This window comes from Hydra viridissima, unplaced genomic scaffold, assembly GCF_058129835.1.
Source record: "Hydra viridissima isolate aposymbiotic clone 2 unplaced genomic scaffold, HvirCarnegie_v1 scaffold_7, whole genome shotgun sequence".
NCBI lineage: Eukaryota > Metazoa > Cnidaria > Hydrozoa > Anthoathecata > Hydridae > Hydra > Hydra viridissima.
In genome coordinates this window covers 8,672,563-8,685,379 of record NW_028324306.1, presented here as the reverse complement: position 1 = coordinate 8,685,379, position 12,817 = coordinate 8,672,563, and the positions used below count along the sequence as shown (strand labels likewise).

General features: G+C 29.4%; 1 protein-coding gene across 1 annotated transcript; it reads left to right on the top strand.

Annotated features, from left to right (window-relative positions):
* Positions 1-7,077: 7,077 nt before the first annotated feature.
* Positions 7,078-8,628, top strand: LOC149886005 (uncharacterized). Its single transcript, XM_090093948.1, has one exon. The coding sequence runs from the start codon at positions 7,868-7,870 to the stop codon at positions 8,597-8,599; it is 732 nt and encodes a 243-aa protein (XP_089950074.1). The 5' UTR covers positions 7,078-7,867; the 3' UTR covers positions 8,600-8,628.
* The last annotated feature ends 4,189 nt before the right edge of the window (positions 8,629-12,817 follow it).

The following is a 12,817-nucleotide window of genomic DNA, read 5'->3' as shown; positions in this document are numbered from 1 at the left end:
CGTTTATAAATACTTTTGCAGAGTAATTACATATTGACATTCCCTATAACGAACGCGGCATCAAACTTTTTGTTCAATAGTGAAGGTTCGTTGGATACTTTAGTTGAAAAACGGACATACTTTTTTATATGAAAAATAATCAAAAACGCATTTTGAAACTAGTTCCTTAAGAAGATATCTAAATGTCTTATTTAAATATTTTCTTAAAATACAAATTTCAAAATGCGCTTTTAGATATTTGTTCAGATAAAAAGAAAGGAGTGTGAAAGCCATCTTTCTGTTTTGGCTTAAAACTGGCCTTGATCAATACACTGTCGCTGATTATTTTGATATTAGGCCGGGTGAATAAAAATGAGCAATTGCTTTAACTCAGTAATTGGTCAGCTTTACGTGAATTAAAACTTCAGCAGTTTTCCTCATTTTTATTCAAGTAAAGGTAAGCAATTTACTCAGTAATTGCTCAATTTTACGTGAATAAAAACTTAAGGAAAGTTGTTGAAGTTTCTATTCACGTAAAGCTGACCAATTACTGAGTAAAAGCAATTGCTCATTTTTATTCACCCGGCCTAATGACTCTCGTTTTAAAGTGTCTTGATATTTGCAACAAGTAAGAGATGTTTTTGTCAAAGATTTCATCCTTAATAATTTAGGTGTAGGTCACTTAACAAGGAGTGAATGGTTAGCAAATAACAGCGAATTGAGAAAATAAAGAATCTCAGTTGATATTAGTTGTCGACGGAACTATTTTCAACAAAAAACATTCAGCGTACAAAAAAAAACACATTTGGTTAGACTTTTTTTTATTTTCTATATCAAATGGAAAAATTGTCGAAGTGTTGGGACTTCACGAGGCAACAAAAAATGATGCTTCAATCATGAATGATGTACTTCTAGGTGACGAAAATCTTATAAAATTGCTTCATCCTGGTGACATTATTTGATAGAGGTTTTCGAGACTGTCTTGATAACTTAAAAAATACTTATAATTTGTAGCCAAAAATGCTTGCATGTGTAGAAAAAGGTCAAGAACAATTGACAACATTACAAGCTAATCAATCTAGAATGGTTACCAAGTGTCGTTGGGTTATCGAAGTCACAAATTCATTTCTAAAAACATCTTTCAGAGCCTTAGATAAAGTGCGCAATAAATGTTTGCCTCACACACTCACCGACTACAGAATTGCAATATCCCTTATCAATAGATTTTTCAAGCGTCTTTAGTCAGACCAGGATGACAAACAAAAAATTATTAATAACATGAAAGTAAAGCTTCATTTAGAAAAAGGTTTGGAAAAGCTGGTCAAAACTGAAAAACTAAACAAAAAAAGTTTGTAAACATGAAACAACACTTGTACTTGGTTTTCCTAAATTTTCTGAAGAAACAATAAAAAACAACATCACTTTGGGCTCATATCAACTTAGAAAATGCTTAAACTACATTTCTGAATATTTTCAGTAAAGGAAAATATGAATTGGCAATATATGAAATTGTTCAATCGATCGGGAAATCAAAAGTTCTTTCTCTAATTATCAGATCTCGTTATTCCGGGTCTACAAAGTATAAAGTGTACGTACAATATTTACCTAATACAAATGATGAAACTGGTATCGAAGGATGGTACTGTACTTGTAAGATCGGCATGAAAACTGTTGGCTGCTGTGCGCATATCGCTAGCGTAATTTATCATTTAGCATGTGGAAAGTACTTAGAGATGCTTCCGAATCCAGCTGGATTACTAACATTCTTTTTTACTAATAAGGCTAAACCAGAAACTTCAAAGTTTACACAAATTAAAACTTCGGAAGATGAAGTTTATGAGTCAAAAAAATTTAAAAAGTTTTTAAAAAAAAAACCTAGAATTAATTTAGTTTCTTCTTCTGAGTCATTTGATGATCATTTAAGCACAGATGAAGATAAATCTATCAAGAGTAAAAAGCGTTCGCTGTCTAATAAGCAGGATGTAGTCAGTCCAAAGAAATTAAAAGTTAACGAAAAAAAAAGTGAAAACTCGTGGTTTTTTTAGTAATATTCCTAAATGGGGAGGAAAGCTTATTAAATCAAATTTTAAAAAGCCAAATAAATTATTTAACACATGTACAATTGATTATTTTTTACTCGCGCTTTGGACTTCAAGCAAGCTGTCTAAGAACATGTTAATTAATTTGAAAAACTCTGATATCAAAGAAAAAATTGCTTCTATAATAAGGTTTATTGATTCCAATGATTGGAATAAAGCAAAAAGTAGACGCTCTTAGACGGTTGCAAGCTTTGTGTTTCTCAAGACGAAAATGGAAATCACTCGATCTGTACATTCGGAACTGAAATGGGCATTTCATTAATTTCATTAAGCCAATTTAGTCTTTTGAGTCACAAGTAGTTTGCAATAATCAATTGTGCATGCGAAGTTCAACTAGAACTATTAATGATCTCTACTTCTCAAAAGTAGGTGAAGACGTAGTCTTGAACTTTTTTCTTAAAAAAAGTGTTCTTATTGCTCACATCAACTTTCGATTTCAAATAATTTTAATGGTGTTCCTCCTTATCTTTTCATTGAGTCGGACTTTGGAAGTGGATAATGCCACCGGGGTCAGAAAAAATTTAAGCCATGAATAAATTGAATTTAACAAATGTTTACATTTATGGATGACCCCTAACTTCAATAAGAACACAAGAGGCTATTATCTATTTGAAACGCAATAAAAAGATGAAATATATGAGATTGGTACTTGGTAAGGTGCACATAATTTTTCAAAGTATAAGTGATAACAAATTGAAATTTTGATGAACTTAAAAAAAGATGTTCCTGCATGAATAATTAAAAATGAGGTATTTTTTATTAAATTATGAACTAATAGTTTTTATAGCAAAGTATTGCTTCGAATGGTTGTCTTTTTTACAAATTCATTACCAATCTTCCCCATATCCAGAATATTCAGTTCTTCATTGTGACAGCTGATAATTGATAAGTGATTTTAACTTTTCTGGGTCTTTGCATTTCTTAAATCTATCTTTATTCTTCTTAACATAGAAAATGATCTCTCTGTAGTACATGTTGCTATTGAAACTGTCATAATTAAGTGCATGCATTTTTTTAGCTCTGTTAGATGGGTCATACTATTTTCATGACTGTTCAAAACATTTAAAACGTCCATAAAAGATGCTACTTTTAAATTTTGGCTTCAATTATGTCATGAAACATGTCTCTACGCAATTTAAGTTGATCTATATTTAAATTAGAAAAGACTGTATTCAATAACAACAATTGGGAGTCAAAGGTAAACCTTGATGCTAGGCTGCCTAGAACAAACCAATAGCTTCCTTGTAGACTTTATTGTAACGCTTTTTTGCAGTGAAAGTGTCCGGCTCTGTCAATCCACAGTCAAATTTAATTGACATCTTTCTTTACCTTAGATGTTTAGGTTTATCTAAACTACGATTTTTCCATTTCTCTTTTAAATCTTCCCACATGACAGAGTTTTTTTTAGTTGTAAAGACATCATTTACTGTTGTAAATGATGTCTTTCAATGTATCAATAATATCAGCGTATGTTTTTAAATGTAAACTTTTACTCTGGACAAACGATCTCAAGGACAAATAGTCACTTTCTTGCTGAAATGTCTTGAGCCAAGCAAGTCTCTTCGGTGATTCGCGAATGAACGTAAGTAACTCCCTAGTAAGCTGAAGAATATCTCTTACATCGATAACATTCTTCATAAAGTCTTGGGTTACGAGATTTAGTGAATGCGCTTGACAGTTTACAAATAATGCTCGAGATTCAATGGCTGTTATCTCTATGCTCTAGATTCGATATTGTTCTATACTCAATATTCGATATTATTCTATACTCAATATTCGATATTATTCTATACTCAATATTCGATATTATTCTATCCTCACGGTCGTTTGTAAGAGGAAAGTTATTATACGCATGCGCAGTGTAATTACATTACTTGAAGAATTTTTAAAATGGCTACGGTAACAGCATTATAAAAACTAATCATTGACAACGAGTAATTTGTTTAATTTTAGATAATTAAATAGGTTTTTAACTAGTTTTTTCATGAAATTATTTTGAAAATAACTTGCAGCTGTACGAAAAAATTTTTCAAATAAAATACAAGACCTCTGAATGTGAATAATATCTACTTTCAGCTAAAGCAACTTTAGTGTTTTTGTTTACAATTTTTAAACCTTTTTAAAAATATTTTTGAGCGTAGAAATTTTTTAATTTAAATTTATTCAGCAAGATGAACCTTTTATCTTTTTTGTATTTTTTGCTTATATGAGGATTCAATTTTTTTTGCAGGGTTAAAATAAAATCTTAATCGTTAACTTTTTGTAACCTGTTGCTACGGTACTCCTTTCCGATGTATGTATATATATATATATATATATATATATATATATATATATATATATATATATATATATATATATATATATATATATATAGGGCCCTGCAAATTGGCATTTTTTGTTTTGTTAAGCATTTTTTTTTCCAAAAAGATAAAAATATTTCTTTGAACAAATTCTTTTTGCCCTGATTATATTTTCGACGTTTGTTTAAAAGTGATATTCGAACTGTTTTCATTTACTCTTACTCCACCCGGGATAAAAAACCCATTTCAATTACATTTCAGCTTTAGAAATCTAAAAAAACAGCAACATTCGCAAAATAAAATATGATTCAAAAAAACTTGAATCTTTTTTTTTTCGACTCGAATCAAAGCAACACTTGATTTGCGAATCGAATCGAAGCAATTCGCAAGGTCCTAATATATATCTACATACACATACATACATTATATATTTATGTACACTCTTATGTATGATCAAAATTTTGAATGTTATTATTCCAGGCTTACGATTTAGTCAATAACGTCTAATAAATCAACTGTATTGCCTGCATCAAAGCAGTTTAATTCCATGTGAAAATATCCAATTTTTTTTGAAAATGCAACCCTAAGTCTCAGATTTTGCTGATTTTTAAACCACTTACAGATTTTAGTAAATTATGAACATCCTGAAAACTTTATCATCTAATTTCAATCGGTTCTTAAGATATAGCTATTTAAAGTTTGCCTCCAACCAACAAAAAACCGCCATTTTTAAAAATGGTTTTGGTCCTAGCTTCTGTTATATGTGTGTTGGAAAGCTGAAAACTTCTACCTTTACATATTTTGGGCCCACGAATCCAATGAAACAACTTAAAATATTTAAAAATGAACATAACACCTAAAATGTAAATGTTTATCACAATTTTACTAGGGCGAGTCGAACCATAAAAATGCCGATGTAGCTTGATTTTTTTTTTTTTTTAATTTATTTTAGAATTTGTCCTGAATAGTTATGTTACAGTTATTACAAAGAATTGTAGAGTGGTCTTTTCTAAAACAGAAATAAAAACATGATCAAATCTACTTAAATTTAGTGCTTAAAAACAGGTATTTTGATAAATTAAACAAGAAAAAAAAATGTACAAAATGTACCTCCTCGACTGTAGTAACCCCCTATATATATATATATATATATATATATATATATATATATATATATATATATATATATATATATATATATATATATATATATATATATACATATATATATATATATATATATATATATATATATATATATATATATATATATATATATATATTATATATATATATATATATATTATCAATGCTTTGATGGTGCGAGTAATATATATTTCCGATGTATATATATATATATATATATATATATATATATATATATACATCGGAAAAGAGTACCGTAGTAACAGGTTACAAAAAGTTAACGATTAAGATTTTATTTTAACGCTGCAAAAAAAAATTGAATCCTCATATAAGCAAAAAATATAAAAAAGATAAAAGGTTCATCTTGCTGAATAAATAAAAATTTAAAAATTGCTATGCTCAAATTTTTTTTAAAAAAGGTTTAAAGATTATAAACAAAAAGAGTTAAAGTAGCTTTAGCGGAAAGTAGATTTTATTCACATTCAGAGGTCTTGTATTTTATTTAAAACATTTCTTAGTACAGGTGAAAGTTATTTTCACAATAATTTCATTTAAAAAAATAGTTAAAAGCCTATTTAATTATCTAAAATTAAACAAGTTACTCGTTGTCAATGATAAGTTTTTAAAATGGTTGCATCTGTAGCGATTTTTAAAATTTTAAATTATTTTTAACTCTACTGCGCTTGCGTATAATAAACGACCGTATACTCAATATTCGATAATCTATATTCAATATTCTTATATCTCTGCTCTAGATTCGATGGCTCTTATGATTAAACTCCCGAAACATTACTCGCACCATCAAAGCATTGCCCTCTTAAATCATTTATGGGTAAATCTAATGTGGTTAACATATCACAAACCACTTTCAAACGGGTTTTACAATCAACTTTGTCTGTTCCGTAAAAACCTAAAAAATATTCTTCAACTTGAAATGTGTTCAACTTGAAATGGTCGACCGATTGAACACACAATTAAACCTGTTCCATTACAAATATATCTGAAAACTCGTCAAGCATTATTAAAAAATATTTAACTTTCTTAATTTTAGCAGTAATAACTCTGATTATTTTGCTATTATTTGAAGAAATTCGTTTATTATTTCATGCAAAATCCATTTATATTTCGTTTTCTGTAACCAAGAACTCAATTGCGAATCATCTGTTTGACCTCGAATGGCTAGTCCTTGTCTTGCGAGTAAATGCGAAAATAATTTTCGAAAGTGAAAATAATTTTATTGAGAGTTTCTATTAATTTCTTCATACATTTTTGGTGTGAGGATGAAATTTGTGAAGATATATTTATATCTTTATCTATGTATGATTCTTTGGTAATATTTTATCGGTGATTTGCTGATTTTTCATGAATATTAAATCTTTCAATAGCTTTTTCCCAATTATTAAAGCCTTCTTTGGTAAACTTTGAATAAACGTTAGTTTCGTTTCTTTGACATTGAACCGAAAGTTTTATTTTTGTCTTTGTCATAGTTAAGCATGGCGTACTTTATAACAGGCCTATTCACCGTGCGGATGACGTCAAAAACTGGAGGCGAACATTTTGTATTTTTTAATTTTGATACTTGTGAAGCGTTGAAGGGTCTTGCTAAATTATTTAGTCAAAGTTTTTAAGTAATCAATAATATTTAAAATAAACATAGGTCGTAAATGCTGTGTCACAAATTGCAACGGAAATTATGATAGAAGCTCCAAAGAAAAAACTTTTCGCCTTCCTCGAACACCAGAAGAAAGAAAAAAGTGGTTGGCTGTTATACCAAGAGACAATATACCAGATAGGAAAGACACCGTTGTTTGTGAAAGGCACTGGCCTGTTGGATACGTTTCAACAAAAGATTATGGCAAAGAAAGACCTCGTGATCCATCTGTGTTTACGTGTGTAAAACCAAGTTTAATTCCTAAGCCATCTGCTTGTCCCAGAACTACTTCAAGAACTCATTCAGTAACTAGAAGTTTGTAACCTGATGAGTTTACTGAGTTCAATTTTAAAGATGTTATAAAATCGTTTAATGATCTGAAAGCAAACATTGAAAACTATAACTTTAATGGAGTTAATATACTATTTAATATTAAAACAGAGAATCAAGTATTGATTCAATCATTAGAGTTCTTCCATAACACATGTGTACCTTTGTTTGTTCTGAAAGTAGATAATAATTTTCATTATGAATTATTTCATTGTGGAGTTAGTTGTATAATAAAAACTCTCTCAAAAAACAGAATTACCATATTGAATAGATGGTCCCATATTACAAAAGCTGTTCGATTTTTAAATACTTGTGAGATAAGTAGTAAAAAAAATATTATTCAACAGCAACTTTTTTCAATGGGTGATAAATATTTTACTGATAAAAAGTATTCTGTTGAAACAATGGTAAGAGCATTTGAGTACTTTGCAATGTCACGTTCTACATATAATCGTCTCAGAGAAGACTTTGAACTTCCTAGCATTACAACATTAACAATACTAACATCTAAAGTGAAGTCTATTCATGAGGATATTTATCTACAAAAGGTTTTTTCAAATTTAAAAGATATTAGACATAAAAATTGTATTCTTTTATTAGATGAAGTTTATGTTAAGACTATGTTGCTGTACTATGGGGGAACAGTTTTTGGAAAAGCAGTTAACAATCCAAGTGTTCTTGCTAATACTGTTTTAAGTTTTATGGTTGTAGCTTTGTTTGGCGGACCCAAATTTTTATGCAAAATCCTTCCTGTGTGTAAAGTCGATTCAAATTTTCTTTTTGAACAAACTAGCTTTCTTTTATCTGCCATAAAAGCAGCAGGTGGTAATGTTGTATCTATAATTTGTGATGGTAACAGGATAAATCAGGCATTTTTCAAGAAATTTGAGACAGATGGTGTACCTTGGCGAACAAAAGATAATATATATCTCTTATATGATTACGTACACCTTTTAAAAAATATTCACAATAATTGGATAACTGAAAAAACTCAAGAACTTGAGTTTTTTTTTGTTAAAAAGGAAAAAAAAGTTGCTAAATGGTCTCACATTGTAGCATTACATAAATTAGAATCAAATCAAATGATTTAAATGTCTAAACTTACTGACATTGCTGTGTTTCCCAAACCAATTGAAAGGCAAAAAGTTTCAACTCGTCTGAAAGTATTTTGTGAAGAAACAGTGTGTGCCTTAAAATGTCATCCAGAATTAAAAGATGTTGATGATACTATCTATTTTCTTTCAATAATAAATGAATTTTGGAGAATTGTTAATGTTCATAGCCCTTATGCAGATGTACGTATGCGTGATCCAAATCGAGCTGCTATTTTCTCTTCTGGTGATATATATATATATATATATATATATATATATATATATATATATATATATATATATATATATATATATATATATATATATATATATATATATATATATATATATATATATATATATATAAATACAAAGTTCTACCTGATATGATATATTATATTAGATAGAACATTGTATTTATTTATATATAATTTTTATTTGTTTTTATTTTAAGTGCTATATGTGTTTTTTTCAAGTTCTCTTGTACAGTTCCTTTAAAAAAAGCATAATATCAAAATTTTAAATAGCAGTACTAATTAATAAGGCTGTAAAGTAGCCGTTGCTAAGTATATCTACACCGTTGCTAGGGTATTTTTTTTGTTAAAAAATTGGCAAAATTAGGCTACTTCTAGGATTTCTGTAGGCTTTTTATCACTAGAGCACATGGATTTTTTTTCAGATATTGGAAGATGCATATTTAAGGAAAATAAATAACTTATACTGTTCATGGTGGACCTAAGGCCACGGTTATTATGGGTAATCTATCAAAGCGCGTTGAACGCAAAAAGTGATTTTTGGCAGGTTACTCCTTCCCAGGTCCTTGCATGCACATGGTTTTTGTTCCGAAAAATCAATGTATATCTTTGTGTCTTTCAAAAACACCTAAAAAAACTACGTGCAAGTATTGGCCTAAAGAGATATTAGAGCTCAAAGTTAGGGTTAAATTTCAAATGTTGTGGTTTCGGACAACATTTTCTAGACTACTGAAAATGTAATCATGTTGAATTTTTACTTTTACTGTAGAAATCTACCCAGATTAGTAAAAAAATTAAAAAGAAATGTTTCTGTCATATTCATGTTGCTAAAACTACTCCTCAAAGCAATTAGCACTCCATGCGCAAAATTTTCTCAAAACGGACCAAATTTTGGGACCCAAAATCTCCGAAATTAACAAAAATTTTAGAAATAGAAAATTACCAATGGCCTACTTTCATTGTTTTTTACAAAATATCTAAAAATGAGTGCAATTTGAAGACATCACTTCCAGACTTTGCCTAGATTTCTCATACAATAGCTCTTAATAACACAGGCCAACAAAGAAAAAAATCTTTTTTTCTGATGCCTGAAATATATAAATTGATAATTATATATATATTTATTTAAATCTTTACTGCATATATTGTATTTTACTGCATATTGCTGATTAAAAATATATATATTGTATTTTATTTTGCATTGTTGATTAAAAAAAAAGAAAAGAGTAAGGTGTTAATTTTTTTCTGTTCAAAAAAACTCCCCTCCAGTTTATGACGTCATCCACACGGTGAATATGCCTGTTATAAATACGCCATGTAGTAGTGAATCCAAATCCGGATTTCGGAATTTCGGAATTCCGAAATTCCGTCATATTTTGAATTTTTAAAAATCCGGAATTCAAAAACGCAAATTCCGGATTTTAGTATATTCCGGATTCAGTAGTATAATACAACAGTTTTTAGTAATAAAAATTAAAATTTTTAAAACGGAATAAATACATAAAAACAAAACAAAAGTTTTTTTTTGAAATTTTTAGAATTTCGAATTTAGAAGAACTTTTACTATAGATGGCAGCATTGTGTACTTTCATTGTTATAAATTCAAAAAATTTAAATTTTAGTAGGCTTAGGCTACTGCAAATGCATTAAAAATTTTTTTTTAAATGAAATATTAACATTAAGAAATTAAATTGTATGCAGAGCAGACAAAGTAAGTCATTATATTAATTTTATGTTTCAAAAATTTTGTAGACTTATATTGTTATTGTTTTAAATCCCAACCCAAGTATGGTAGATAAATCTGAAGAAACTTTTATGGACATTTCAAAAGAAAGCTCATCAAATTCTGTGTGGAAATATTTTCTACGAGGGAAAACAAATCAGTTGGCGAAATGCATGCAATGTAAGCAAGTTTTAAAGATATTGGGTGGATGTACAACTCCCATGCACACACATCTTCGTTCTAAACACAACACAGTTTTGAACAAGCGAAAGTTTGATGAAAATACAACAGCTTCTACATCTGACAGTAACGATAGTGTTGTGAGCACAACCAGAAAAACGAACACGATCATTGATTTTTTCAAGTCAAAAAAAGATGAAACTTTTCCTGCCGTAGTAGCTAGAATGCTTGCTTCTGATGGTTTACCGTTTCGTGTTTTTTGTACGTCAAACGATTTAAGAAAATGTTTAACAATGCGTGGATTCGGTGATATTCCAAAATCACCCACCAGCATACAGAAAGTCGTGATGGATTATACTAAAAAAATTAAACAATTGCAAATTGCTGAAATTAATCAATTAAAAAAGAATTTATGCTTTAGTCTAACATTGGACGAGTGGACGTCCTCTCGAAATAGACGTTATATGAATGTTAACGTTCATGGGTCGAAAAATATCTGGAATTTGGGTCTTTCTCGAATTAATGGTCAATTTGCGGCTGAAAATTGTGTAAAATTGTTAGAGGACAAGTTAGAATCATTTCAGTTAAATATAAGGAACGATATTTCGTGTATTGTAACTGATGGTGCTTCTATGATGCAAAAAGTGGGTAGATTATTACCATGTGAACAAATTTTGTGTTTTGCTCATGCAATTCAGATTGCAATTGTAAATGTGATCTACAAACAAACAGAGAAAGAGGTAGATGAAGATGATTATGAGAGTGTCCTAGATCTGGACTCTGATGAAGAAGATTTAAGTGATGATGAAGGAATGCAAGTGGGGACGAGAAATGAATGTGATGTAGAAATTACTGAAAAGTTTACATTGCGAAATGTAATCATGAAAGTTCGGGTAATTGTTCGAATGTTTCGACGTTCCCCTTTAAAAAATTAAGTGTTGCAAAAACATGTGAAGGAAGATCATGGAAAGGAATTGCAGCTATTGCTTGATTCGAAGACTAGATGGAGTAGTCTGATGTCCATGTTAGAACGTTTTAATCTTTTGAAAAGTTCAATAAAAAAGGCAATAACTGATATCAAAGCGGATACATTTTTGAATGATTCAGAATGGAATATAATATCTACAGTTTCTAGAAATTTGAAGCCTATAAAATTAGCCATAGACGCGTTATGCCGTGCTGATGCAAATTTACTTTCTGCGGATGCAACATTTACGTTTGTGTTAGAAAATTTTGATGAGAATGAAGAAATTGGCCGTGAAATGAAAAAAGAGTTTGAAGTTCAAATTAATCGAAGAAGAACTGTGGTATCCGATGTTCTTCAATATTTGCATAATGGGGGTAAAACCAAAATTCACAAGAACATTTTGCGTCGCTCGAAAACTGAAATAACCAAAATTATCATATCCCTAATCCAAAGACTTAGTGGTGAAGTAGCATTAGGAGCCGTTTTTTCTAAGAATCAGGCAAATTCCTGAAACTGTGGAAGTGACCTCCTCCAAATTGCTTGAATTTTTTATATATTGATCAGAATATAGAAAAAACCTGTTGGGGAAAAAAAAAATTTCAAAAATGTTTCGTTCACTCGGAATCTGGGCTTAAATTTTTGAGATTTTTTTAAAAATTTTTAGAAATTTAGTTTTTGCCACCTTTGAACCCATTTTTTTCGCAAGGCAAAAAGTTGCACATAGCTTTTGTAGTTAATATCAGACGTAACCCAAAAGCTCTCTCCAAAAAATATAAAAAAGTTGCGTGACACTGTGCGCTTGGCTAATTATCATAGTTCAAAAGTACAAAATCAATCAGTTTTGTCAACTTTTAATCGGAGTTAGTTCTAGCGGCGAAGTATTGCACACAATTTTTCTTTTAGGATTTAAAATTATCAAAGGTATTGAGTCTAAAAATGCAAAGAAAGTTATGTGATACCTAAGGCCTATTAATATATTAAGGCTTGAAATTGGAAAAAAATGTTTTAGTATACTTACAAAATGAACCATTACGGCAGAGGCGCTTAGTTTTGTAAAAATGTAAACATATCCAACTGTCAATACAAAAAGG